This window comes from Hyperolius riggenbachi, chromosome 3 (genome assembly GCF_040937935.1).
Source record: "Hyperolius riggenbachi isolate aHypRig1 chromosome 3, aHypRig1.pri, whole genome shotgun sequence".
Classification (NCBI taxonomy): Eukaryota; Metazoa; Chordata; class Amphibia; order Anura; family Hyperoliidae; genus Hyperolius; species Hyperolius riggenbachi.
The window spans coordinates 219,372,418-219,400,353 of record NC_090648.1 but is presented as its reverse complement, the minus strand read 5'-3'; the positions used below and the strand labels follow the sequence as shown (position 1 = coordinate 219,400,353).

Sequence of the window (27,936 nt, the reverse complement as noted above, 5' to 3'; positions counted from 1 at the left end):
AGCGGAGCACACGATCATGGTTTATACCGACCACAAGAATCTCGAGTACATCGAGGGGGCTAAAAGATTAAGCCCCCGACAGGCTCGATGGTCGTTATTTTTTTCGAGGTTCACATTCTTGATTACATACACTCCTGGTAGTAAGAATACCAAGGCAGATGCACTCTCTAGGTGTTTTGAACCAGAAACAGCACAGCCCTCTGTTCCTGAGACCATTGTTCCACGGAAGTTGGTGCTAGCCGCTACCGAGACTTGGGAGAACTGGAAGGAAACTTTGGGTCCTTTCCAGCAGGATGTCCCAGAAGGAAAACCTGAGGTGGTTTTGTTTATCCCGCTGCCCTTTCGGCTCCAGATCTTGGAGTTTGTTCACTCACACAAGAATGCGGGACATCCTGGGGCGTCTAGGACGCAAGATCTCGTGGCAAGGTGTGCGTGGTGGCCCTCTCTGGCAGCCGACTGCAAGGAGTTTGTCAGGGAATGTGCGGTGTGCGCAAAAAGCAAGCCCTCCCGGCTGGCGTCTGTTGGTACCCTACAGCCTTTGCCCACCCTGAGTGAGCCATGGACCCACTTGTCCATGGATTTTGTGGGGGAGCTTCCGAGGTCGGAGGGCATGTCGGTCATCTGGGTGGTAGTCGACCGCTTTAGTAAAATGGCCCATTTCGTGCCCTTGAAAGGACTCCCCTCGGCCCAGGAATTGGCCGACCTGTTCATCACTCATATTTTCCAGTTGCATGGCATTCCGGAGGACATAGTTTCCGATCGGGGAGTCCAGTTTGTCTCAAAATTTTGGAGGGCATTCTGTCACCAAATGGGCATGGGACTGTCATTTTCGTCGGGTTACCACCCACAGACTAATGGCCAAACTGAGAGGGTCAACCAGTCTTTAGAGCAATTCTTACGATGTTACGTGGCTGAAGCGCAGAATGATTGGGTTAAATTCTTACCTTACGCAGAATTTGCGCACAATAACTTAAAGAGTTCTTCCTCGGGGTTCTGTCCGTTCCAGATAGTGACCGGGAAGTTACCTAAGTTTTCCCCGTTGCCGGTTGCGTCCAGTCCGTTCCCAGCCTTGGAGGCCTGGCAGAGGACATTTAGGGTCATGTGGAGGACCATAAAAGACAACCTTGTGAGAGCATTTCAGAGTCAGAAAAGTCAGGCTGACAAGAGACGCTCGTTAGAGTGGAAATTCCAACCAGGAGATTTGGTTTGGGTATCAACCCGTCACCTGACCCTGAAACAACCCTCTGACAAACTTGGTCCCAGGTTCGTGGGTCCATTCCCAGTTACCAGGAAGATCAACAATGTCACATACACCGTTGATCTCCCCACCAGCATGCGCGGAGTAAGGTCTTTCCACGTATCACTTCTCAAACCCGCAGTCCAGGTGGGTCCCACGCCTCCTCCTCCTGTCTTAGTCGATGCCCAACCCTAGTATGAGGTGGAAAAAATCATAGATTCACGTACTGTACAGAACTCGGTGCAGTATCTCGTACATTGGAAAGGTTACGGCATTGAAGAGAGGCAATGGGTACCTGGGAACCGCATGCATGCGGATGAGTTAGTGAGGGAATTTCATACTGTACATCCAGAAAAGCCTGGAAGGAGTTGTCCGGAGTCCACTCCTCGGGGGGGGGGGGGGGGGGTACTGTAAGGAAGCGTGGAAGAGCCGCCGCCATGAGCCAGCGGTCGGCGGCTCTTCCCGCATACAGTGGCCGCACACACGGGGAGGCAGCCGCCTCCTCCCAGCGTGAGGCGGCTGTCCCCGTGGAGAGGCAGGCGGAACGCGGAGAAGCCGCCGCGTTAGACGCGGCGGCTGGTGCACACTTCCCCGCTGCGGAGACTCCGCAGAGCGGGGCTGGGACTCGTAGTCCCCCAGAGTTCAGAGTGACGCGCGCGCGCGCACTCAAGGGAAACTTATGACACTCTGAGGGGAGTCAGCTGACCAGGCTGGTCAGCTGACCCGGACTCTGCACCTCATTGGCCCATTGTCAGTCTGACTCCTCCCGTCTTGGAGAGCTCAGATCTGCGGAAGGTATTTGTGCAACACTCCTTGCTGCACTGAGGCTTGTCCTCTGTTACTGTTACACCAATCACTACACTCTACTCAGGTGAACAGAGGTTAGCTAGTATATTGGATTATCGGTGATACTGCAGACCACATATAATCTGGTATACGTCTGTATTTCCCGTGACGCTGCAGGTCACCGGTAATCAGATCTCTCTGTGCTTCACCGATCGTTACATGTTCAGTGTTAGTTAATCAAGAGAATAAAGTAGACAAAAACGTAAATATATCAGATTGATACATTTCCTGCAGTGTTTACACTGTACTAAATGTAAATGAACGATTAACATCGGATTTATACACATATGATGTCCTACTGTCACAACTGTTGTGTATTTACGTACAAAATTTTTCTTCAAATAAAGTATTTTAAAACAAAACCAAACAAATCCCCACTGTACTCGCTAATGCAGGGGTCCCTTGAGATCAAAAATTATTTGAAGGGTCCCCCCAGGGTAAAGAGTTTGAAAAAGGCTGCCCTACACAGTTCAAATTAAAACGTTTTGGGCTGGCAGCCTATGCTTTGCCCAGACCTGTAAATATTGCATAAATAAGTTGTCTTTTTTTTTTCCAGTAAAGGTTTAGGTGAGAAGATATTTGATCACAACAGAACATGAATGCAATCCCTTGTCCCATACACTTCACAAGCTTGCTTCTCATCACTGACTGTACACGCTCACAGCTGCTAGGCAATATGCTCTGGCTAATGCAGCATCATTTGCTGTTGTAAACAATGTGCAGCCACTTCTGACAACAAAATAAATCTTCAGCACTGAATAATTTACCTAAAAAAAGAAATGCATGGAGTAAAGGCAGCTGCTTCTTAAGTAGGTCTGAAATGTGCAGTTTTAATAAATAATTAACTATTCTAATTGTTCCTCAACTCAGAGGAAACGGCAAATACGCTTCAGAATTCCTTCGACATCCTCGGTTTTAGCATGAGACACTGAGCCTTATGCCTGGAGCAGAATATCCTCAAACTGATGAAAATTCCTTCCAAGTCAAGTACTGGCAAGTATTAATTATGTTGTCATCAATTGACTCATTATTTTTTACTACATATTTGTCTTCAACAGTCAGTTCAGTGTTATTATTTATTAACCAAGTGTTGGAAGGTAGTTGATGCATTTGGATTTGCACTTACTATGGCTAGTTCCACACTGGGGCGTTGCATTGTACATCCTGTAAAGACAGAATTGCAATGCAATGAAGGGGAAAAGTCACATTGTGCGTTACACATGCGATCCGACATACAGTACATGAAAAGTACACTTCACCGAAACTATAAGGGCACATGTTGTCCAGTGCCACACAGCACATCTTGTGTCATTCTGACGGATTACCCTGCATTGCACTGCCAACCTGCCAAGGTGAACGTCCCATTACAATATAATATTGTACGACGCAATGTGTTAGTTTAAAAGTAACCTAAGGTCCTTTTTACATGCGAGGCTGTGCTTGTCAGGCAGTTCAGCATCCCAGCTCCTGAGTCCTTAATTCATGCAGCTTAATAGCAGTGTTTGTACCGCCACAGGTGTTATCGTTTCACGATTGGTGTTTGTTACCAAAAAAAGAAAAAACAGCATCGAGGATGGCGTACTCAGGTGTGGCTCCATAGGGAGCTGCGCTGCCTATGCCAAGCGCTAGTAAGTGCCTGGCTCATGCACGGGAGCAGCGGACAGGCGGTGAATTCACCACCTTCAGCCTCGTGTAAAGAAGACCTAGGACTCACTGTTCCCATTTTCTACTATTTTTCACTGACTAACCCAGGCACTTTATTCCTGTCATTCAACATATTTTCAGTTTTATAATTTATTTCATGTAGGAATGACTTGCTTTGCTTTTCATTAACTATTATCTATTAGTTTGTATAACATTCTGTAAATAGATATATTTCTTTCTTTTGCTTTTCCTACTATCTTGAAGAGCAAGTAAATGCCTGCTCATGTCATGAATCAGGTACAAACATTCACATTTAGGCCTCGTTCACATTGCGTTCCGCTCCCGTTAGCGTTCCCGTTGGGCTTTTTTTGATGCAATTTTTTTTTGATTCCCGGCGCTTGGGTGGGCGTTGCGTTTTTGTGAAAAGCGCTTTACTAAGCGTTTTTGCAGAGCTTTTTTTTTTATTCACTCCCTGACGCAAGTCAGGAAGTGACCTCTTTGACCCTGAAAAGCGATTTTGTGAGCGTTTCGTGTTTTTCCTATACCTTCCATTTAGGCAAAATCACCTCAGAAATGGTACAGGCAACGCTTTTCTAAGCGGATCGGAATCAAACCACTCAGAAGTGAACTCTCTCATAGAGAATCATTGCACAAGCGATTTCAGGGCGATTTTGAAAAATTGCCAGCGCTTTAAAAAAATCACAAAGCGCCTCTAGTGTGAACGAGCCCTTAGTGTTAAGTTAGTTGATGACTGCTGGAAGACAATGGGCCTGAATTGCTAAGGTAATAGCCTTGTACGCATGTATGAGGCATTTTGCTCGGTGGGGATCGGAGCTCGACCCCTTAGGCGACATTACAGGGTCAGGGCTGTAGAGACTAATCGCTAGCCTGCAGCATTCTGCCGCTATGTAGGGGAAGGAGGGCACATGAGTGGTGTGGGAGGAGCATTTCACAGTGGGAGGGGTGAGTCGGGAGAACACTGCTCTTACCCAAATTGATTCACCAGGCTGAATGACAACCAAGGCATCAGGGGCACCCGGAGCTGCTGTTCACACGCTAGATTCTCGGCAGAAGTGATTGTTATCAGCCAAGTTTCATCAAGCATGTGCACAAGGTTTATGGAATCCAGTGTCCATACAAAGCAGGTGTAACCATAGATGGAGAGGAAGGGGTGCACAGGTTGCAGCTGTTTTTCTTTTTGGTAATCACACTGATTCACTGTCCGACAAGCGAGCAGTTCAGCCTCCCGTGTGGAACAGGCCTTACATTTTCCAGCCTGTGAAAACCTCAGTAAATCAGTTCTAATCACTTTGTATCTAAAAGAAGGTCAGGATTTTCTGTATATAAAAACTGACTTATTCCCACTTCCATTCCTGGATATAGTTTACAATGCTATTTAAATGCTGAAAGGTATGTAGTACTTTCCAGTCTGTACATGTGCATGATGGCATACCAGCTTCAGAACCGATGATATATTTTTTCTGCATCTTCTTCTTCACTTTGAAAATTCCTGACTTTTGTCTAAATATTTGATATGGCTAGATGCCAATGTGCTTTCAACCTTATCATCGTTTGGCAGACAATTTCTCAACTATTTTTCACAAAATGACAATCTTCTTACTTATGTATTAAATACAGTTCAGCATTCTGCACATTTAACTTGATGTATCTAGTAAAGGATTTGAATGATAACAGTCTTGCTTACCCCCTCTATGCATCATCTCTGTTTAGCACAATGACGACATATTTCTATACATACTGGGGCTAACATGCCTGCATTTAAAAAAAAAAATGTAGTTAGAAAGTGTCATTTATTCCAAAATCTGCAGTCAAACTCAACGATTGTTCCAGGGCCTCACATAGTGCTCTTTAACCAGGTACAAGGTAAGCAGACACCATATAATCCAAGTACAGTGCTATAAATACCAAAGAAAGTCCTCCTCATTCGTTCTGTGGACTCCAACTCTTCGTGACCATATGTACTTCTGCATGCAAAATGTATCTGTCAATAACCACTTCTATTAGCTGCCCCATAGGCATGTTCATAGGTTCACATATGCTGTTTAACCTTAGCTTCTTCCTTTTCTGTGGCCCTCTTCTTCTTTTGCCCTCAGTTTTTACATGCATCAAGGATTTCTCCAAAGAATATGGTCTTTTCATTATATGACCAAAGTATTTGAGTTTTAATAGTAGTATCGGTCCTCCTAGTGAATAATTTGTCCTTATTTCTTTAAGTATTGACTTCTAGCAGTTCAGGGAACTCTCAGTTGCTTTCTCAACAACCACAGTCCAAAAGCATCAATTATTCTACACACTTTATAGTCACTTTATAGTCCAACGTTTACAGTCATATATTACTACTGGGAAGACCATAGATCTAATTGATCTTTGTTGATAAAGTGACATCTCTATCCTTTAGTATATTGTCCACACTTGCCATAGCTTTCCTTCCAAGCAACCTCTACTTTTTCTCCATCTATTTGCAGATGGTTCATTGGAGCAGAAGACATGGCTGTTTCAGCTATCAGAGTGGTATCATCCGCACATCTGAGATTGTAATTATTCCTGCCTGCTATTCTATTCCAGCATGTGACTGATCCAAACCAGATTTCTGCATTACATATTTGGCATACAAGTTAAATAAATAAGGAGACAATATGCAAATTTGTTGCATACCTTTACCAATTGTGAACCAGTCTGTTATTGCAGACTCTGTTCTAACTGTTTCTTCTTGGTTTGCATACAGATTCTTCAAAAGGCAAATGAAATGGCCTGGCATCCCCATGTCCATGAGAATCTGACACATTATATAATGATCTACACAGTCAAAACTAGTCAACAAAGCAAAAGTAGACATGCTTCTGGAATTCCCTCGATTTCGCTATTATCCATCAAATGTTGGCAATATCAGTCCCTTGTGCCTCTTCCTCTTCTAAATCCCGTTTGTACATCTGGCAGTTCTTACTCCATATATTGCTGCAGTCTGGCTTGTAGAATTTGAGCATTATCTTGCTAGAATGTGAGATAAGTGCAATTGTTTGATAATTTGAGCACTCTTTGGCACTGCCCGTTTTTTGGGATTGGAATATAAACTGACCTTTTCCAGTCCAAAGGTCACTCTTGTGTTTTCCACATTTGATTGTAAATTGCCAATAGCACTCCAACATCATCCTCATACAAGCTTTTCAGAAGTTCTACTGTGATCCCATCACTTCCTGGATACTTGTTAGTAGCAAGACATTCTAATATGCATTTTACTTCACTCATCAGGATGCTTGACTCTTGTTCAGCATACATATTCCATTTAAAAGTACTATCTCTACCCTTCTTGTGTAGCTGTTCTGTATATTCTTGCCATGTCTTCTTAACATCTGCTACCGGCAGAGGCTTTACATTTTTGTTTTTCACCATCCCCATTTTTGCACAGAAGGTTCACTCAATGTTACCAAACTTCTTAAAAAGATCTCTGGTCTTTTCCATTACATTGTCTGCTTCCTTTCACTGTTGGTTCAGATAAGCCTAAGAAAGTACAATGCTACCGTATGTACAATATACTAAAGAAAACCTAATAGTTGACAAACCACTCCCCAAACAACTTGTTTGCATAAGTAATCCTTGTTTCCATCCAAAACAGCTCATTAGTATGCAGGTTCATTACAAGTGTCATGAGTAGTGTTATGCCATTCTCTGGTTATAGTAAGCTCAGTCCCCAGGTCCCGACCATGCGCCTGTATGAATATACAATGGATGATAAATCTCGATATATTAAACATCTGATAGTAAACTACTTGGTCAGGGGCCTTGGAGTTTACCATAAAGGGATTATACTGTGATGATCAACGGCATGGCAGTATTATGATTGCAATTATAAAGCAGATAGTAACTGCGCTTATGGTTATAAGTAAGGAGACAGTACTTTGTCTGTGAGGTGGAGCGCCAAAGTATAACCACCCAAGGTCAGAGTCAATCCAATTCCAAAAAAGCACCCAGCGCTGGGTTCTAGTGAGGCAACTGTCTCTTCAGTCGCCAAACTCTTTTTAGAGTATAGTGCAAAGTAATTTTTAAAAATTATACAGAAAATTTGATAGAATACTCAGGCAACTCGGGGTGACCCAAAACCACCAGAAAATGTGATAAATTCTAAATTCTGTCACGCCACATACTGAATTAAAGCCCAGCAAAAGAGCTTTAACATTACAGATTGCCCAGGTCTCGTTTGGTTTCTGAGAAAATGGCAGTTTAATATTTCCAAACACAGCTATTTTTTTTTCCTGAAAATTACAATAATCAGTACTAAATAACTTTTAAAGGCGAGGCAGAATTTTTTTCCCCAATTTGTAAGGCACTAGATACACCAAGTTTCAACAAAATCACAGGGCGTCGGTAAAAATCAATGCGTTGATTTGACATGGAATGCCCCGTCATTGTAAACTCTTTTTTTGTTGATAAACAGTGAATGACTTTTTTACATTTATCTCTTTTCCAGGACCAAGCAAGCTGCAGGGCCATATTGCCTAATTTATAACTGTGCTGGATTAGTATTTATGACTGGCGCTGACAACATTTCATAAGCACAGGATACTATCTCGAGATACAGATTTCCCAGCAAGCTCATGGTGAACCACAACTCCCAGTAGTGTGTAATGCTAGGTACACACCATACAATTTTCTGTTAGATTTTCTCTTAGATTTACCTGCCAGATAGCTTTTTTCCATGTTATAGGTAAATCTAACAGAAGAATCTAACAGAAAATTGTATGGTGTGTACCTAGCATAAGGGGCTAAAAAAGACCCAAAAACCCTCTTACTAAAATGCTATGCAAAACAGAGGTTTGCCTTCTTAAAACAAAAGGTATTTGCAATTACTCAGGTTGAAGTGAGCATATGATGTCTACCACAATGCATCACTGCTAAATATGCAAATTGTCCCTTTGATAAACACACCTCCAGAACCGCTGGAAAGCAATGATGTGCCAGCTTGTTAATTGTACTATAATCCAACATGCATACAGACTGTTTCAGTGCATGGTCCTCAGTGCATGGCATGGATGAACCTCCTTAGCGGTATGCCTGAAATTGTGTCGGGCATACCGCTTGCTGGCCCCAGGAGTCCCCCATGCATAATAAATGTGATCCAATGGCTTTAAAACCTTTAGCTAGCACTAGCCTAGCTAGTACAAGTGTCCAGCTCCCCCCGATTGCCTGTGATCCCCCCGTTAATACATTACCCAGCCTCCCTGCACAGCTTTGGTCTCTCTATGGGGAGGATCGAGTTTGCGCATGACGTCAGCGATGTCATGACGTCATGTGCGATCCTCCCATAGTGAAGACCGGAGCTGTGCGGGGAGGCTGCGCCGATCACTGGATGCAGGCTGGGTAATGTATAAATGGGGGAGCGACGGGGATCGGGGGGTGGCAGACACTTGTACTAGCTATCCTAGTGCTAGCTAAAGGTTTTACAACCATTTGATCACAATAATTATGCTTAACGCTCAGGAGGTTAATGTGATTCTGTGTGGTAGGACTTGAAACAGCCTGTTACAGACTACCCAGCAAGCTCATGGTGAACCAGAACTCCTAGGAGTGTGTAAGGGGCTAAAAAGGACCAAAAAGCTTGCAAAAACACACAGTTCACTGGCGGACATACTTTGCATGTGCAGTGTAGTATGTCCGGGTCAGAGGGCACCCCGTCGACCAGGACTTCAGGATGGGCCACTTTGCAGGAAAATGGAGATTGACGCAGAAAATATGCAATACTGTTTTTTTATTACATATTTTTGTTGTTAAATGTTACAGTATTGTATAAACTGTTATAAGCAGTTTAAAACACTTTAAAAGCACATAGAAAACGACCGAAAAACATATCTTATACCATATGTCCAAATGCAGAATCCACGTTTTACCATGCTTAACACAAGACTCACCTTACAAACAAATTCATCTTAACCCATTCGCGTTCCGTCGTTTTCACTTGAGAAATGTTCACCTCCCATTCATTAGCCTATAACTTTATCACTACTTATCACAATGAACTGATCTATATCTTGTTTTTTCCGCCACCAATTAGGCTTTCTTTAGGGGGTACATTTTGCTAAGAGCCACTTTACTGTAAATGTATTTTAACAGGAAGAATAAGAAAAAAATTGAAAAAATTCATTATTTCTCAGTTTTCAGCCATTATAGTTTTAAAATAATACATGCCTCCATAATAAAAACTCACGTATTGTATTTGCCCACATGTCCCGGTTATTACACCGTTAAAATAATGTCCCTATCACAATGTATGGCGACAATATTTTATTTGGAAATAAAGGTGCATTTTTTCCGTTTTGCATCTATCACTATTTACAAGTCTTAAATAAAAAAAATATAGAAGTATTTCATCTTTACATTGCTATTTAAAAAGTTTAGACCCTTAGGTAAATATTTACATGTTTTTATTTTTTTTATTGTAATGTTTTTTTTTTATATTAAACATTTTATTTGGGTAGTTTTGGGAGGGTGGGATGTAAACAAGTGATTTATAATGTAAATGTGTGTTTGAATTTTATTTTTTTTACTTTTAGTTGTAGTTTTACTTTTTGGCCACAAGATGGCGGCCATGAGTTTGTTTACATGACGTCACTCTAAGCGTAACACACGCTTAGAGCGACGCATGGGGTACGTTACAGCCAGAAAAAGCGAAGCTTCCGAGAGAAGCTGTCGCTTTTTCAGCGGGGGAGAGGAATCAGTGATCGGGCACCATAGCCTGATTCACTGATTGCCTGGCTAACGAACCGCGAGCCGAGAGCGCGCGTGCACGCACGCGATCGGCCGCGGGAGCGCGCGGTAGCGCGCATGGTTCCTGGACGTAGTTTCTACGTCCAGGAACCAAAATAGGTTAATTCATTAAACAAAATCAAATAAAAAAATTGATCAAACAAAATCATCTCCCAGAACGGAATTGAATTGTTTGAATGTAGGGGAAAACCTGTACATCTGCAGGTTACATGTCATAGCTCAACAACTTATTAGGATTGTATCAATATGTTAGTGTCAGGATTTCTCCTGTAGCATGATCTGTTGGTTGCAGTTGAACTGCAACCGGGCTGTTCTGACTTATCTGCTTGCATTCGGTTGTGCATTCGCAATAAAGCTATGTACACACATGCAATAACGATCGTTCGTTGTGAACGACGAACGAACTTTTAATTGAGGAAAGAACGACCTGAGTAAAGTTAGCTTTTAAATGTGTGTAACGATCTGATCGTTAGAACGAACGTTACATCACGTAAAGCAACTATTGTGCTTGCGCAGGGGCGGACTGACCATTAGGGCACTCGGGCAGGGACCGAGGGCCCGTGGTCAGTGGGGGGCCCGCCCGTCGCCCCTCTAAGGGTTTATTTTATTTTCCGTGGCCCTGCTGCTTGGGTCTGGGACTTTGGGTGTGAGCAGGGAGAAAGGCGCAGCAGCCGCGTTAGTACGTGGCTGCTATGACAACTAGAAAACAGCCGAGCGGCTGGGGACTGGGATTGGCCAAGCCGCTGTCAGGAGGGAGGGGAGTAGGAGCGATCAGGTGACCTAGTAGTGGTCACGTGTCTCCAAGAGTGCCGGCGGAAGTGACGTACGTCTGCTTAGCGCCGGTGTTGTCTGCCTAGCGCCGGTTTTGCCGCAGTCCGCAGCCTCAGTCAGTGTGATGGTACTTGTTAGGTATGCAGGGCAGGCAGCTGCTATTATATATGTTATAGAAGTTCATCATGCCTCCATCACAGACTCGCAGATCTGCTTAAAGAGTATGCTGTGGATTTTATGCAGGGCTGGCAGCTGTTATATACTATAGAAGTTGAAGAAGTTCATCATCCCTCCACCACAGACTCGCAGATCTGCCTATGGAGTATGTGTGAATGAATCGCTTGTGTATACAGGATAATTTATATATAATTATATAAATCATGGATAGTTTACAGTTACAGGTTAATATCAGCTGACATGACGGCTAGCCCTGCGTTACTGGCTGAGGAAGGTCTTTGGGAATAGTCTAGGTATATGGTAAATATTACCCCTCAGTGACATAAAGTATATTGGCCTGCTGGTGATTGTGGTGAACCCGTCCGGTGCATACAGAATAATGGACAGCTGTGTTTATTATGACCAGGAAGTCTATGTGATCTACTGAAGTATTATAGATGTTTCAGATAGACTTTCTGGTAATATTAAACGCTGACCGTTATTCTGTATGCACTGAATGGCCGGGTAATCACCAGCAGGCCAATATACTCCATGTGGGGGGTAATATTTACCATAAACTATATCTAGACTATTCCCAGATACCTTCCCTGCCTGGCCAGTAATGCAGGGCTAGCTGATTTTAACCTGTAAATGTATACTCTTATACATAATAGTAGAGTTTGACATTTATGCTCTATAGGCAGATCCGTGAGTCTGTGGAGGGATGATGGAATTCTACAGGTAAATAACTGTAATAAATGGGATGCAGTTTTACCTCTGGCGTACTACAAGTCCCAGCGGACCCTCTTAGATAATGTCACAGAAAACAATGTATCAGTGCGCTCACTTAATAATAGTCCTGAATGGGTTAATAAAAGTCCTTTTACTTAACAAATAAGTCCTCTGGATCGCAGCATCAGTCACCAAGCATAAGATGTATTCCAGATATTTCACCCAGATACTGCGCTCACAGCTTCAAACCGGCCTCATTCCGTATTATAGCTCAAAGAAAGAGGAAACACAAAGGACATAGCATAATACTGTTTTAACAGGCTTATTCCTTCCCACAACACCCAGTGCTGTAAGCAATACTTTCGTGTGTTTCCACCCACAGGGTCTCACAGGTCCTCACCGTTTTACGTGGCTGCCAGATCACAGACAGCTTTATAAACCTTATAGTGTCACCAGGCACACAAGTGTGTCAGCAGACCAGATATCCCAACACCTTCACTCATGGACTCTCACCTGCTCAAAATGCCATCCAGATTATAAGACAGCCTTAGCGTTTTTCTTGATTGTCAAACCAGCACCTCACCCGCAGATGGATCTCCAGCACACCCTTTGCTCTTATTGCCTAATGAACTGAAGAGCCTCACATAGCGTAAAAAAGTACTTTAATTTAAAAATTTTAAAATCAGTGCACTCACATGATCCAAAAAGTTTTCAAGCATAAAACAAAGTTATCCACGCCAGCTCTGCACGTCTGTAGCTCCGCCCTACGCGTTTCGTGCATGCGCACTCATCAGGGGCTGGAGACGTGACTCAGGCCGGCATCTTAAATATAATATCCTCCTCTATCTCATCCAATGGGCTCCATTGCCCATACCCATAATGGCCGCTACTTAACTTCCGCCCTACCTTTCTCCACCTATCTTGTCTGTAGAGAGATCTCTCGGAGCGCTGTGATACAAGATAGGTGGAGAAAGGTAGGGCGGAAGTTAAGTAGCGGCCATTATGGGTATGGGCAATGGAGCCCATTGGATGAGATAGAGGAGGATATTATATTTAAGATGCCGGCCTGAGTCACGTCTCCAGCCCCTGATGAGTGCGCATGCACGAAACGCGTAGGGCGGAGCTACAGACAAGATAGGTGGAGAAAGGTAGGGCGGAAGTTAAGTAGCGGCCATTATGGGTATGGGCAATGGAGCCCATTGGATGAGATAGAGGAGGATATTATATTTAAGATGCCGGCCTGAGTCACGTCTCCAGCCCCTGATGAGTGCGCATGCACGAAACGCGTAGGGCGGAGCTACAGACGTGCAGAGCTGGCGTGGATAACTTTGTTTTATGCTTGAAAACTTTTTGGATCATGTGAGTGCACTGATTTTAAAATTTTTAAATTAAAGTACTTTTTTACGCTATGTGAGGCTCTTCAGTTCATTAGGCAATAAGAGCAAAGGGTGTGCTGGAGATCCATCTGCGGGTGAGGTGCTGGTTTGACAATCAAGAAAAACGCTAAGGCTGTCTTATAATCTGGATGGCATTTTGAGCAGGTGAGAGTCCATGAGTGAAGGTGTTGGGATATCTGGTCTGCTGACACACTTGTGTGCCTGGTGACACCATAAGGTTTATAAAGCTGTCTGTGATCTGGCAGCCACGTAAAACGGTGAGGACCTGTGAGACCCTGTGGGTGGAAACACACGAAAGTATTGCTTACAGCACTGGGTGTTGTGGGAAGGAATAAGCCTGTTAAAACAGTATTATGCTATGTCCTTTGTGTTTCCTCTTTCTTTGAGCTATAATACGGAATGAGGCCGGTTTGAAGCTGTGAGCGCAGTATCTGGGTGAAATACCTCTTAGATAATGAAACTGATAGTCTGAGAGTATCCGAAAAAAATAGGCTGCCCTTCTTGTTGTCACCAAGTTAAAACTCAGCCTGGGAACATGAGTACCACAATAATCATATACAGTAGTCACATACCCCCCCCCCCCCCTTCAACATGGAGCTCATCGCATTCAATATCACATCATTGATGCCGGTGTGTGGGTAGGGCTTGTGGATGGGGAGTGGGACTTGTGGGTGTAAGGGGCCCCATAATCTCCTGTTGCCCGGGGACCCCATAAGTTGTTAGTCCGCCCCTGTGCTTGCGCATAAAAATGAAAAGTTCCATGGAGAAATAGCGAAATGCGCATGTCAAGCCTAGTACGAACGACCGTTTTCAATGATGTACTACTTTTAATAATAATAATGGCAGTATTTGTATAGCGCCTTTCTCCTGTCGGACTCAAAGCGCTTGCGAGGCAGCCACTAGAGCGCACTCAGTAGGCAGTAAAAGTGTTAGGGAGTCTTGCCCAATGAACTCCTTACTGAATTACTTTTGCAAATGATTGTCGTTGGAAAAAATCTGCCAAGCTAGATCGTTCGTTTTTAATGATCTAGCTCGTCCGTCGTTAGACTTAATGGTTGTTGGCTGCTTTTTTTTAAACGATCGTCGTTTGAAATGATCGGGGAATGATCGTTTCAAACGACTATAGTCGCATGTGTGTACGCACCTTTAGTCTCATTGTCATTTGCAATCACTCTGCAGTTCAGGATGCTGTCAGGATTCCTCCTTTGCTTGCTGCAGTTGAACTGCAGCCAGATAGCCCTGGATTTCCTACATGCATATTGTTGCATAATATTGCATGTATTTGTTAAGAGAGTCCTTTTTCACGGTCGGCTGGCAGTTTTTGTTCAAGCTAGCTCATGATTGATTACCATTCAGCTGTGTGGGAATTTGCATGCCTGCATCCATTGGCTGATGTCCACATAAAAGTCTGCCTCCCATTTCAGACTCTGCCCGACATAGCGTACAGCTCCCTGAAATTGTTAATGGGTCATTCATGTGAATTGTATATTGCATTGTTTAACCTCGTTTCTTGCTTGGTTGTTTGCTGTATCCGCGGGGATACAGTGAAGTCCTTCTGGTCCTAATAGCTTGGATTCTGCCATCACTACGTTGGTGATTGGTAGTATTCCTGCTAGTCTGTTCCTGAGGACGTAACTATCACAGCGGTTGCCATTAGTTACACTCCTACCTGTTTGTCTTGTCTATGTCAGTGTGAATGTTTGCCGTCGCTGGGGCAGCGACTAGATTGGCAAAGCATTCCATCTGTCTGTATGTTGTTTGTCTTGTTACTCAGCCTGAGGCTTAGTGCGGTGTTGCACTAAGCAGCCATTGTATACGAATGTGACTTTCATTACTCAATTAATGTATTTCAATGCGACTGCCAGACTGACTTAGATATGACCTTAGCTTTACTGACCATTCTCTCGCCTAGCGCTGCGTAATATGTTGGTGCTTTATAAATACAATAAATAATAATAATAGTCCTTTGTACCGCAGCCATCTGATCTAACGTGTATGACCTGTTACCGACTCTGATTCTGTCTAGTCCACTGTACCAGTTCATCTGATCTAACGTGTATGACCCTAGCCTGTTACCGACTACGTCTGTTGTGTATTGTATCACATAGCATTTAGCTTGATTATTTATTTATTTATTGTACTTATAAAGCGCCAACATATTACGCAGCGCTGAACATTAATTTAGGTTACAGACAATATTTAGGGGTGACATACAGCAATATGACAATACAAGAATACAAGAAAACCAGATCACACAGCACAGTATGAGTACAAGGTAATGCTTAGTCAGTCAATGGATGGGAGCATGGAGATTAAGCAAGTTAGGTTCACTCAAATGCATAGCATGGGTTTACAGTAATGGAGGTGCATGATCAGGTAGGACACAAAAGGAGGAGGACCCTGCCCAAAGGCTTAAAATCTAGAGGGAGAGGTAGGGCACGAGAGGTAGGGGACCAGAGTTCAGCTGTAGGTTTAGAGCACTTGTGAGGGGTAGTAGGCCAGAGTGAAAAGGTGAGTTTTGAGGGCTTTCTTGAAGATGTTGAAGGAGGGGGCTGCCCTAAAGGGTGGAGGTAGGGAGTTCCATAGTGTTGGAGCAGCTCTTGAGAAGTCCTGGAGGCGTGCATGGGACTGGGTGATGCGGGGGGCGGTTAGGCGAAGTTCATTGGAAGAGCGGAGTGAGCGGCTAGGTGTGTACCTCTGAGTAAGATCGGAAATGTAGGTTGGACAGGTTTTGTGGACAGATTTGTAGGTCAGACACAGTATCTTGAATCTGATTCTGGACTGGATAGGAAGCCAGTGGAGGGATTCTAGGAGGGGATCTGCCGTGGTGGAGCGATGGGAGCAGTGGATAATTCTGGCTGCCGCATTCATGATGGACTGCAGTGGGGCTGTTCGGGTCATAGGGAGACCAGACAGCAGGGCATTGCAGTAGTCAAGGCGGGAAATTATGAGGGCATGGATGAGGAGTTTGGTGGTGGCAGAGGTCAGGAAAGGGCGAATCTTACAGATGTTACGAAGGTGGAAGTTGCAGGACTTTGTGAGGTTTTGGATGTGGGAAGTGAAGGAGAGTGCGGAGTCCAGGGTGACACCCAGACAGCGGGCTTGAGAGGTAGGGCGAATGGTAGATAGGCTTGATAGGCGGTATTGGAAGCCCAGAGATACAGTTGCTCTGGGCAATCTTGCTCCCTTGTTCATTACTCCTGTGGCCACCTCTGTAGCCTCTTCCATTACCCAGCAACATAGTCTTGAGCACACACTCTGAATCAGAAAGTATACCCTCCAAGCATTACAGTTAGACCTGGATCTGCGGATCCACTCTGCTTATAGGACAACTGCAGTGAGAGGGATATGGAGACTGCTATATTTATTTTAATGAAACATTGAAGCGAGGAAAAAAAAATATGATATAATGATTTGTATGTGTACCGGTAGTACAGCTAAAATATAAAACATTAGGAGCAGAGACATAAGTCTAATGCTGGGAATGCACCATGAGTTTTTTTGGTATATAGATGGTTGGATAGATAATTTCCAACAGGTCGATCTGATTCTCGATAGTTTTTCTGATCGATTTCTCATAGAAGTGAATGGAAATCGATCAGAAAAGCGATCGGAAAAAGATCATAAAATGATCGGAAAAACAATCGGACAGTAAATCTGCTGAAAAATCTCATTGTGTATTCCCAGCATAATATTGTTTCCAGTACAGGAAGAGTTAAGAAACTCTAGTTGTTATCTATACAAATGAGCCATTGAGCTCCAGGACTTTCAAAGTCGCAGAGAGCTCTGTCTTCCGAAGCTTATTATCTCAAGTGTCTGTCAACGTATTTTATTTTTCTCTGCAGAGAAGGGTTCAAAAGTTCACTAGCTTGCTGTGTAAAATAATTTAGAATGCTGAGTAGTGTGTAAACTGCAAATATTAGAGAAATGATGCAATGTTATTAAAAACAAAACAAAAAAACACTATATAACTGAAAATAAAAATATGAGAATATTTTCTTTGCTACTAGTTCTAGTAATTATCCGTACTACACAACCAATTCATTATATCATTTTTTTTTTGCTTCAGTGTCCTGGCTATCCTGCTGATCCTCTGCCTCTAATACTTTTAGCCGTAGACCATGCAGCAGATCAGGTGTTTCTGACATTATTGTCAGATCTGACAAGATTAGCTGCATGCCTGTTTCTGGTGTTATTCAGACACAACCAGGGCCGGCCCGCTCATGAGGCGGGGTGAAACATTTGCCTCAGGCGGCACATCTGGGGGGGGGGCGGCACCCGCCTGTCCGTGGGTGGGGGGCCGCCCGCTGAGCTGGAGGAGTAGCGGGCAGAAAGGGGGTATTGGGCCTAGCGGTGGGGAGAGGGGGGGGGGTCAGACCCCCCCCTCCCTTGCCTGGGTCCCCCGATCTGCACTCCTCCTCCAGCTGAAAATAGTTTATTTCCAGCGTATAGATAAGAGGCAACGGGCGGGGATCACTCACCTTTTCTGCGTTCCAGCGAGCGCTCCACTGACGTCACTTCCTGCAACGCCGCCCATAGTGGGCGGCATTGCAGGAAGTGATGTCAGTGGAGCGCTCGCTGGAATGCGGAAAAGGTGAGTGATCCCCGCCCATTGCCTCTTATCTATACGCTGGAAATTAACTATTTTCAGCTGGAGGAGGAGCGCAGATCGGTGGACCCACCTCACCACCGCTAGGCCCAATACCCCCTTCCTGCCCGCTACCCCTCAAGCTCGGTGCCCCCCCCCCCCCCCACACACACACACCCACAGGGGGAGGGGGGCGGCGGCGATTTTTTAAATTTTGCCTCAGGCGGCAAAAAGTCTAGGGCCGGCCCTGGACACAACTGCAGCCAAGTAGATCAGCAGGGCTGCCAGGCAACTGGTATTGTTTAAAAGGCAGCCTCCATATCCCTCTCACTAGAGTTGTCCTTTAAACATGTTTTTGAGCATTTGACCAGTGGATATGGGCAATTAGGACTGCAGGTCTTGATCATGTTCTCTTCCACTAGGGAAGTTTGACTTTATCACATATGCATGTTATATTGTATTGTGAAATAAAGTGCTATTGTGCAATAAATTTGCCTGGGTCTGCTAAGAGCCAATCCCATTTCTTTAAATATGTTGCTGAACTTATTGCACACAGAGACTACACAACACATCTGTAACAATAACATATACTGTTCTGTAGAGCTGCTCTTTTATAAATTGGAAGGAACAGCAGAGAAATACCTCCAGCAAATCCAGCTTATCCTATCCTCCTCCCCCACCGTGTGCTGCTTGTGGAGGGAGGAAAGGAGGATATCCGCCTATTTCCTGCACATTTCTCGCAGCATTATCTCCATCCTGTGTAAATTTGCAAGTCTCCTAGAAAATGGCTGCTGCTCTAGTAGTGAGGACACTGACAGGACGAGGACGACAAAGCTAACGTCATTTCTTGGCGACGATTTAGCAGGAAGTGAGGATTTACATGTTGTTCTGTTGGTTAACCGTCTGCCTGCTGGAAGCAGTGGTGATCATGAGGCTTGTGTGCTTGTCCGGCTGATGCAGTGAGTGCGGATGGGCTGCTTTTGTAATTTCCTTTGGGATGTTTCTGTCATTGCTGTTCATTATCCATTCCCTGTGACCGGCTGTCATATGAACTTGTTTTTGTTGTTTTGTAGTAGCATAGTATATGTAGTGTATATATAGTATAGTAGTAGTAGTGCTTTCCAAAAATGAGTGGAATATCTATTTGCTTTGCCTATTGCAGATTGCACGGTGCTGCAAATGTGAATACATTTCTGTATACTCCCTCTGTATGCAAATAGATCTTATAATATTGCACTTTTATTATATATTATATACTTACATAGCACATTTTTTTTCCTGCAGTGGCTCACAGAGAGTATATTGAACAATACCTGTTTAGCCCCTTGCCGACTGCTCCATGCCGATTGGCGTGAATGGCTGCGGGCGGGGAGATCGCGCACGCATCTCTGCATGAATGATGGAGCTCTGCTGTGACTTCAGTTCTCCCAGCGGCGATCACCACACAGAGACTGTTAGATGGCGTCTATTAACATTGTACAACACTGCGATCTACAGCAGCGCTGTACTGCGGACAGCCGTGTGACACGGCTGTCCCCCTGTCACTAACAAAAGTGATGCGCTGTCATAGGCTGAAGCTTATGACCGCCGATCATGCTGATTGACTGGCCGGGGGAGGGAGGGTGGTAAAAAAAAAAAAAAAAAGTAGTCTAATTTATTTAAAAAATAATGAAATAAATATTTATTAAAAACAAAAATCTGGGGAGTGATCAGACCCCACCAACAGAGAGCTCTGTTGGTGGGGAGAAAAGGGGGGGAGGGGAGAATCACTTGTGTGCTGAGTTGTGCGGCCCTGCAGCGAGGCCTTAAAGCTGCAGTGGCCTATTAAGTAAAAAGTGTCCTGCTCACTAGGGGGGTTTAACACTGCGTTCCTCAAGTGGTTAACTAGGTACATAATATAACATTTTTTAATAGATCAGATATTAAATTCAATATAAACACCGAACCTAACAGAAATTGGGGTGCTAGTCTATTTAAGGGGATCCACACAATTTGATTGCAACCAATAGTTTGTAAGAAATAGGGGACCCCAGTGGGAAACACTATCTGTGCCCCCAACTGAATAGGTTTAGTAGGCGGTAGCCGAAGCGAGTGTTGTACCCGAGGCCCAGGAGCTAAAGGCTGTGGGCGAGGGTCCTAGTGTGCAATTTTACAGTTCTTGTTTCCCACTAGGTCCCTTACATTTTACAAATTAGTGAACGTGGCCAAATTGCTGCGAGCAGAGAGCGGCCGTTGATCTATGAGATTTCTAGTTAGGTCCCCTTGACTAGACTAGTGCCAAAATTGTTACATATGTATTAGTGCACCAACCAGTTGTAACCGATTTAAAGGTTAACTGTAGCAAGAGGGATATGGAGACTGCCATATTTATTTCCTTTTAAGCAATACCAGTTGCCTGGCTTCCCTGCTGATTCTCTGCCTCTAAGGCCTCGTTCACATCACAAACGCGGATGGCCATGCGTGCGGAACGCAACGCGTACGAACGCACGCCATCCGCGTTTGTGTGCGTTGCAAGGCTGATACCATCACTGAAAAGTGAATGGGACAGCCACGCGTTTTTTTACAAAAAAATGCGTGTAGCATGCGTTCCCGGGCCGCACAGGTCCGGAACGCATGCAGTGTGAACATCAGACAGTGCACTCTATCTATCAGTGCACTGTCTGATGTCGTGCGTGTCTGCCTCCTGCACGCATTTCCAAAACGCGGCTGGAAAGGCGTGCAGTGTGAATGGGGCCTAATACTTTTAGCCATAGCCCCTGAACAAGCATGCAGCAGATCAGGTGTTTCTGACATTATTTTCAGATCTGACAAGATTGGCTGCATGCTTGTTTCTGGTGTTATTCAGACACTACTGCAGCCAAATAGATCAGCAGGTCTGCCAGGCAACTGGTACTGTATAAAAGGAAATACGTATGGCAGCCTCCATATTCTTCCCATGTCAGTTGTCCTTTAACACCCACAGAAAAACAGCTGATCAGTTAACAATTAATCTGAACAGCCGTCCTCTGTCTAATACTACGACCAGGGTCACACCCTTAGCGGAAAACATGTGTGAAGTGTGACCCTGACCTAACTTCCTTTCTCCTCTAACCCTTACCTCTCCCTGACACTAACCTGTCCCTTTCTCTGCCTAACACTAACCTGTCCTCTTCCTTGCCTGACACTAATGGCTTGTCTCCACTTGTCAGTTTTTCTGCATGTCAGTTTTTCTGCATAAGTTGTCTGACAGTTTTGCATTGCTGTCAATTGTTTTTCTGCTTGTAAAAAATTAATTCAAGCATGAACTAGCCCAGTGATAGGCAAACTTGGCTCTCCAGCTGTTAAGGAACTACAAGTCCCACAATGCATTGCAGGAGTCTGACAGCCACAGTCATGATTCATAAAGGCAAATGCATTGTGGAACTTGTAGTTCCTGAACAGCTGGAGTTTGCAGATCACTGAACTAGCCCATTGATTAACATTGGTTGCAGTTTTACTTTGCAGAAAATGCACAGAAAAACTGAAAAGTGGAGACAGGCCGTTACCTGTCCTCTTCTCTGCCTGCCTGACACTAACCTGCCATCTTCTCTGCCTGCCTGACACTAACCTGCCATCTTCTCTGCCTGCCTGACACTAACCTGTCCTCTTCTCTGCCTGCCTGACACTAACCTGTCCTCTTCTCTGCCTGCCTGACACTAACCTGTCCTCTTCTCTGCCTGCCTGACACTAACCTGTCCTCTTCTCTGCCTGCCTGACACTAACCTGTCCTCTTCTCTGCCTGCCTGACACTAACCTGTCCTCTTCTCTGCCTGCCTGACACTAACCTGTCCTCTTCTCTGCCTGCCTGACACTAACCTGTCCTCTGCCTGCCTGACACTAACCTGTCCTCTTCTCTGCCTGCCTGACACTAACCTGTCCTCTTCTCTGCCTGCCTGACACTAACCTGTCCTCTTCTCTGCCTGCCTGACACTAACCTGTCCTCTTCTCTGCCTGCCTGACACTAACCTGCCCTCTTCTCTGCCTGCCTGACACTAACCTGCCCTCTTCTCTGCCTGCCTGACACTAACCTGCCCTCTTCTCTGCCTGCCTGACACTAACCTGCCCTCTTCTCTGCCTGCCTGACACTAACCTGCCCTCTTCTCTGCCTGCCTGACACTAACCTGCCCTCTTCTCTGCCTGCCTGACACTAACCTGCCCTCTTCTCTGCCTGCCTGACACTAACCTGCCCTCTTCTCTGCCTGCCTGACACTAACCTGCCCTCTTCTCTGCCTGCCTGACACTAACCTGCCCTCTTCTCTGCCTGCCTGACACTAACCTGCCCTCTTCTCTGCCTGCCTGACACTAACCTGCCCTCTTCTCTGCCTGCCTGACACTAACCTGCCCTCTTCTCTGCCTGCCTGACACTAACCTGCCCTCTTCTCTGCCTGCCTGACACTAACCTGCCCTCTTCTCTGCCTGCCTGACACTAACCTGCCCTCTTCTCTGCCTGCCTGACACTAACCTGCCCTTTTCTCTGCCTGCCTGACACTAACCTGCCCTTTTCTCTGCCTGCCTGACACTAACCTGCCCTCTTCTCTGCCTGCCTGACACTAACCTGCCTTCTCCGATGTCTGCCTGACACTAACCTGCCTTCTCCGATGTCTGCCTGACACTAACCTGCCTTCTCCGATGTCTGCCTGACACTAACCTGCCTTCTCCGATGCCTGCCTGACACTAACCTGCCTTCTCCGATGCCTGCCTGACACTAACCTGCCTTCTCCGATGCCTGCCTGACACTAACCTGCCTTCTCCGATGCCTGCCTGACACTAACCTGCCTTCTCCGATGCCTGCCTGACACTAACCTGCCTTCTCCGATGCCTGCCTGACACTAACCTGCCTTCTCCGATGCCTGCCTGACACTAACCTGCCCTCTTCTCTGCCTGCCTGAAACTAACCTGTCCTCTTCTCTGCCTGACTGACAATTTTTTTTTTTAGAATCCTCTTCAGGACTATCGCCCAAGATGAATCACTGCATCCCCGCGGCTGCCCGAGGTCTCTATCCCCCCCGAAATCCCCCGGGCAGAATCCTCCGTTATTTCTTGGAGGAGGCAGAGCTTTGGGCTGTAGCTCTGCCTCCTAGACATTAAATCACCGCAGATTGCCGCCTCTCCCCGCCCCTCTTTGAAAGAAGACTGAGAGGTTTGGGGAGGAGGCAGAGATAAGCAGTGATTGAATGTCTAGGAGGCAGCGCTACAGCCCAAAGCTCTGCCTCCCCGGGCAGCAAAATCTGTGACTTTGAAAGTCGTAGGATTTTGCTCGGGTTTTGGGGGGATAGAGGCCTCAGACGGCCGCGGAGATGCGGCGAATCATCTTGGGCGATAGTCCTGAAGAGGATTCTGCAAAAAGAGACCATTTTTTGCTCGCTTCAGAGTCTTTAAATAGAAACCTGATGGTCCATTCTACATCGCTTATTGTCGGCCAGCGCTGCCTATGCCCTAAGAAAGATATATTGATGAAGCAGAGTGAGTTAGGTCCACAGTGTTATTCACTCAAAGTGTACCTGAACTGATGTAACATGAAATAAACGTGGGTACATATAGTACTAGTCCTACCAAGAAATATTCTAAGGTCCCTTTCCTGTACAGCATGTGTTAAGAAAATAGCAATGTTATCTATGAAAATGAGGCAGTGAAACAGTCTAATTTGGCCCCATGTCATGAAAAGTAAACACATACAATTAATAATCTCAAAATGTATTTTCAGTTCAGGCTTTTTTTTAATACGGGTATGATCTGGGCTTAAAGTGTACCAGAGATGATCATAAATAAAAGTTTTATACATACCTGGGGCTTCCTCCAGCCCCATGTGCATGGATCGCTCCCACACCGTCGTCCTCAGTCTTCTCCGTCTTCTGTACAGAGTCCCGTAACTTCGGCCAGTATGTGCAAGAGAAGTCCGCCCTCTACGTATTTACGTGGCTACCGGAGAGATACATAGAGGGTGCACTTCTCTTGTGCAGACTGGCCGAAGTTACGGGACCTGGTACCGGCGACGGAGAAGACTGGACGGCGGCGTGGGAGCGATCCATGCGCATGGGGCTGGAGGAAGCCCCAGGTATGTATAAAACTTTTATTTATTATCGTCTCTGGTTTTCTTTAAGGTGTAGACAATCTGTCCATGGAAACCGGTTCTGGTTAGTTCCAGGCAAGTCCCACACTATCCTCCTCACCAGGCCTTACAACTGAAGTGAGAGAGATATGGAGGCTGCAATATTTATTTCCTTTTAAAGAGACACTGAAGCAGAAAAAAATGATGATATTATGATTTGTATGTGTAGTACAGCTAAGAAATAAAACATTAAGATCAGATATATCAGTCTAATTGTTTCCAGTACAGGAAGAGTTAAGAAACTCTAGTTGTTATCTCTATGCAAAAAAGCCATTAATCTCTATGACTTTGACTTTCAAAGTCATGGAGAGGGCTGTTATCTGACTTTTATTATCTCAACTGTAAGTGAACTAATTACTTTTTCTCTGCCAGAGGAGAGGTCATTAGTTCACAGACTGCTCTGAAAGAATCATTTTGAATGCTGAGTGTTGTGTAATCTGCACATATAAGGCCTCATCTACACGCGTAGATGAGGCTGCGATCTGGCGGCTCGATTAGCCGCCGGATCGCCTCTTCCGCGTACCCCGCATACGATTCCCCGCTCGTCCCCGCCGCTGCTTATCTTCCGCTTGATTCCCTGCCATTGTCCCCTCGCGGGAGCGAGCAGGGAATCGGCGGAAGCAAGATCCGTCCAGTTGGATCTTATCAATCGAGCCGCATCAGCGGCTCGATTGATAAGGAGCATCGCGGCCGCATCTACGTGTGTAGATGCGGCTTTAGAGAATGATGCAATGTTAGAAAAAACACTATACCTGAAAATAAAAATATGAGGATATTTTCTTTGCTGCTAATCTTCTAATAATTATTCATAGTACACAACTAATTCACTATATCATAATTTTTTTTCCGCTTCAGTGTCTCTTTAAACAATACCCGTTACCTGGCAGCCCTACTGATCTATTTGTCTACAGTTACAATTACACATGTATTGTACTGTCCACGTTTTGATTGCAGTGAATGTTATATAGTAAATGAAGAGAATTCTGTTCCTGGTGGGGGCCATGTCTTTTGCTCACAGTTTAGGCTAAATCCTGATGTCATTTCTGCCCTTTACTTTTTTTTCTTTTCTCCTCCAATCGCTGAGTCACCTCAGCCTTGCTTGTAAACACTAGTGAGCAGGGGATCAGGTCTCAGATAAGCAGCTATGCCGGGAAATAAGTGGAAGAGGAGGAATATATTATAGATAAAAAGAACCCCCGGCATGCAACTGTTTGGCACTGACTACTAAAGGGCCAGTGCTCATTATGTATGTAATAACTCCAAATCATAACAGCAGTAAAAGTTTTGAATGCAGGATTAGCATCTTTATCACTTAATACACTCAGACCAGTTGCTGTTGAAATTGGATTTTTATGGTGACAATCCCGCTTTAAAAGGAAATAAATATGGCAGCCTCCACATCCCTCTCGCTTCAGTTGTTCTTTAAGTCTCTATTGCAAATTCAAAGCTGGTGTTCTGGCTGATCAATATAAACAGAGAAGGAATTGAATAATGTACTGTGGTGGCAATCAATTCTTTGCTCTGTGATTCAGTGATCATATCTGGTGTTTATATCTTACTATGCAAATGAAACTATTTTTATATCACTGCATTTACAGTGTGAAAGTCTGATGTAATGTTTTTTTTCTTGTCTTTTAGAATGGACAAGGTAGTATTAAGCTATGGAGACTCCCTGTTGCGCTCCTCTGACGTTGCATTGCTTGACGCTCCACAATGGCTGAATGATAACATTATTGGTTTTACCTTTGAGTTCTTGGCATCTTCCTTGGTGCCATCAAGAGCTGAAAGAGTTGCTTTTCTCAGTCCTGAAGTAAGCCAATTCATCAAATGTTGTGGGAGTGAAATTAAGGAGTTCTTACAGCCTCTAGACCTGCCGAACAAGGACCTCGTTTTGTTGCCTGTGAATGACAATGCAGGATCTGAAGCAGGTGGTACACACTGGAGCCTCCTTGCATACCTCCGTAGGTTCCATGGGTTTCTTCATTTTGACTCTTCTCCAGGAACTAATGCTCCACATGCCAGATGCATGGCTAAAAACCTAAGTATTCTATTTGGTGGTAATCTACGATATGAAGAAGAAGAGGCACCCCTCCAACATAACAGCTATGACTGCGGCATGTACGTAATATGTGTGGCTGAAGCTCTGTCTGAGCAATATGTTCTTGGGTGTCACAATATAAATCTTCAGAACATTACACCTCAGTATGTTACACAGAAGAGAAAGGAGTGGAAGGAGATCATCAGAGGACTTAGCTGTCAACCCCAAAATTCTGGATTCTGACCCAGATAGGGACGTTTTTACAGCCAACATTCTGGTCTACATTGTTAACACACTGATAAACAGGTTCATAAACCTATTAAGTTGTATTTCTTCATTGAAACGTTTGCAGCCTGTATTACATCAACTAGTATTTTCAGCTAGGTGGTTGTCATAGTAACAGATTAGCCTCCAAGCTGAAAGGAGAATTTATGAGATTAAAGCTCAGCCCATTTATGAAAGCAGCATCCTTATTTGTGAAAATGACTGGCTGCCTCTGAGATAAACACTGTGGTTATTGACACTGATAACAATTATTACATGCAAATTGTAGCATAGAAGACACCAGGGAGTTTTTTTTTCTTTTGCTCTTTCCATGTCAAGGGATAAAACACACTAAGCCTGATGCTACAGTATCTGTTTCCACTTTAGATACCCCTCACAGATTCATGAAACTCGGACCTCTTTCTCACAGGAGGCTAGACTGCATGCTTGTCTCCTGGCTGCTGGTCAGGAGCGCCATTTGGTGCAATTAAAATGTGGCCCAATGGCAGTATTTGTGTCACTGTGCATGTCAATGATTGACACGTGGTGGTGTTACTTGGTGGCAGTGAACTGTAACATATCGCACCTTAGGGCTTCCTTTCCACTAACGATGATTTGCAGTGTTTCTCCTCTCGCAAATCCAGAATCACAGCCTATTGAAATCAATAGGTTTTTTCCAAATTGTGTGTGTGTGTGGGTGTGTGTGTGTGTGTGTGGGGGGGGGGGGGGGGGGGGGGGGTTGCAAGGACTGGGGGAATCATTCACATGGCCAGAGGAATTTGGATGTGTACTTGCATAGCTAGCTAGCGTCCGTCTTGGAAATGTATGGCGGCACAAGTGATAACCTGGCCTGAGCTTGGCTGCCTCTATGGAGAAGCCCCGTCTCTTCACTGCCGGTACTGAGTGGTAACAAGCGCCTGTCTGGTGATAGGGCCTTCAAGCTCCTGTGTGAAAGAGGCCTACATTTGCTTGAAAGTGAATGGGTATTCGTGAACAGGTGAAGTGAAATGTTCTCTCTTCTCAGTATCATTTCCACTGGTCTCGGTACAGGATGTCAAAAGTTGTTCCTGTAGCTTAAAAATAACTGCTACTTAATAATTGGAGACAAAAGAGACACAAATCACTTAATAAAATCTTTTTGCTAGCCATCAGTCTGCATTTTTTTTTTAATGGAAAATGCTCATTTACAGTGAACCCAAGGTGAGAGTGATATGGAGGCTGCCATATTTATTTTCTTTTCAACAATACCAGTTGCCTGGCAGTTCTGCTGATCCTCTAATACTTTCATCCATAGTCCCTGAACAAGCATGCAGCAGATCAGGTTTCTCTGACAATATTGTCACATCTGACAAGCTT

The 27,936-nt window shown here is 44.7% G+C and overlaps 1 protein-coding gene across 1 annotated transcript; it reads left to right on the top strand.

Annotated features, from left to right (window-relative positions):
• The first annotated feature begins 18,999 nt into the window (after positions 1–18,999).
• On the top strand, positions 19,000–26,635 carry SENP8 (SUMO peptidase family member, NEDD8 specific). The gene is made up of 2 exons (XM_068272585.1): positions 19,000–19,110; positions 25,917–26,635. Exons 1-2 carry the CDS (start codon positions 19,106–19,108, stop codon positions 26,557–26,559), a joined length of 648 nt encoding a protein of 215 aa, XP_068128686.1. The 5' UTR covers positions 19,000–19,105; the 3' UTR covers positions 26,560–26,635.
• The last annotated feature ends 1,301 nt before the right edge of the window (positions 26,636–27,936 follow it).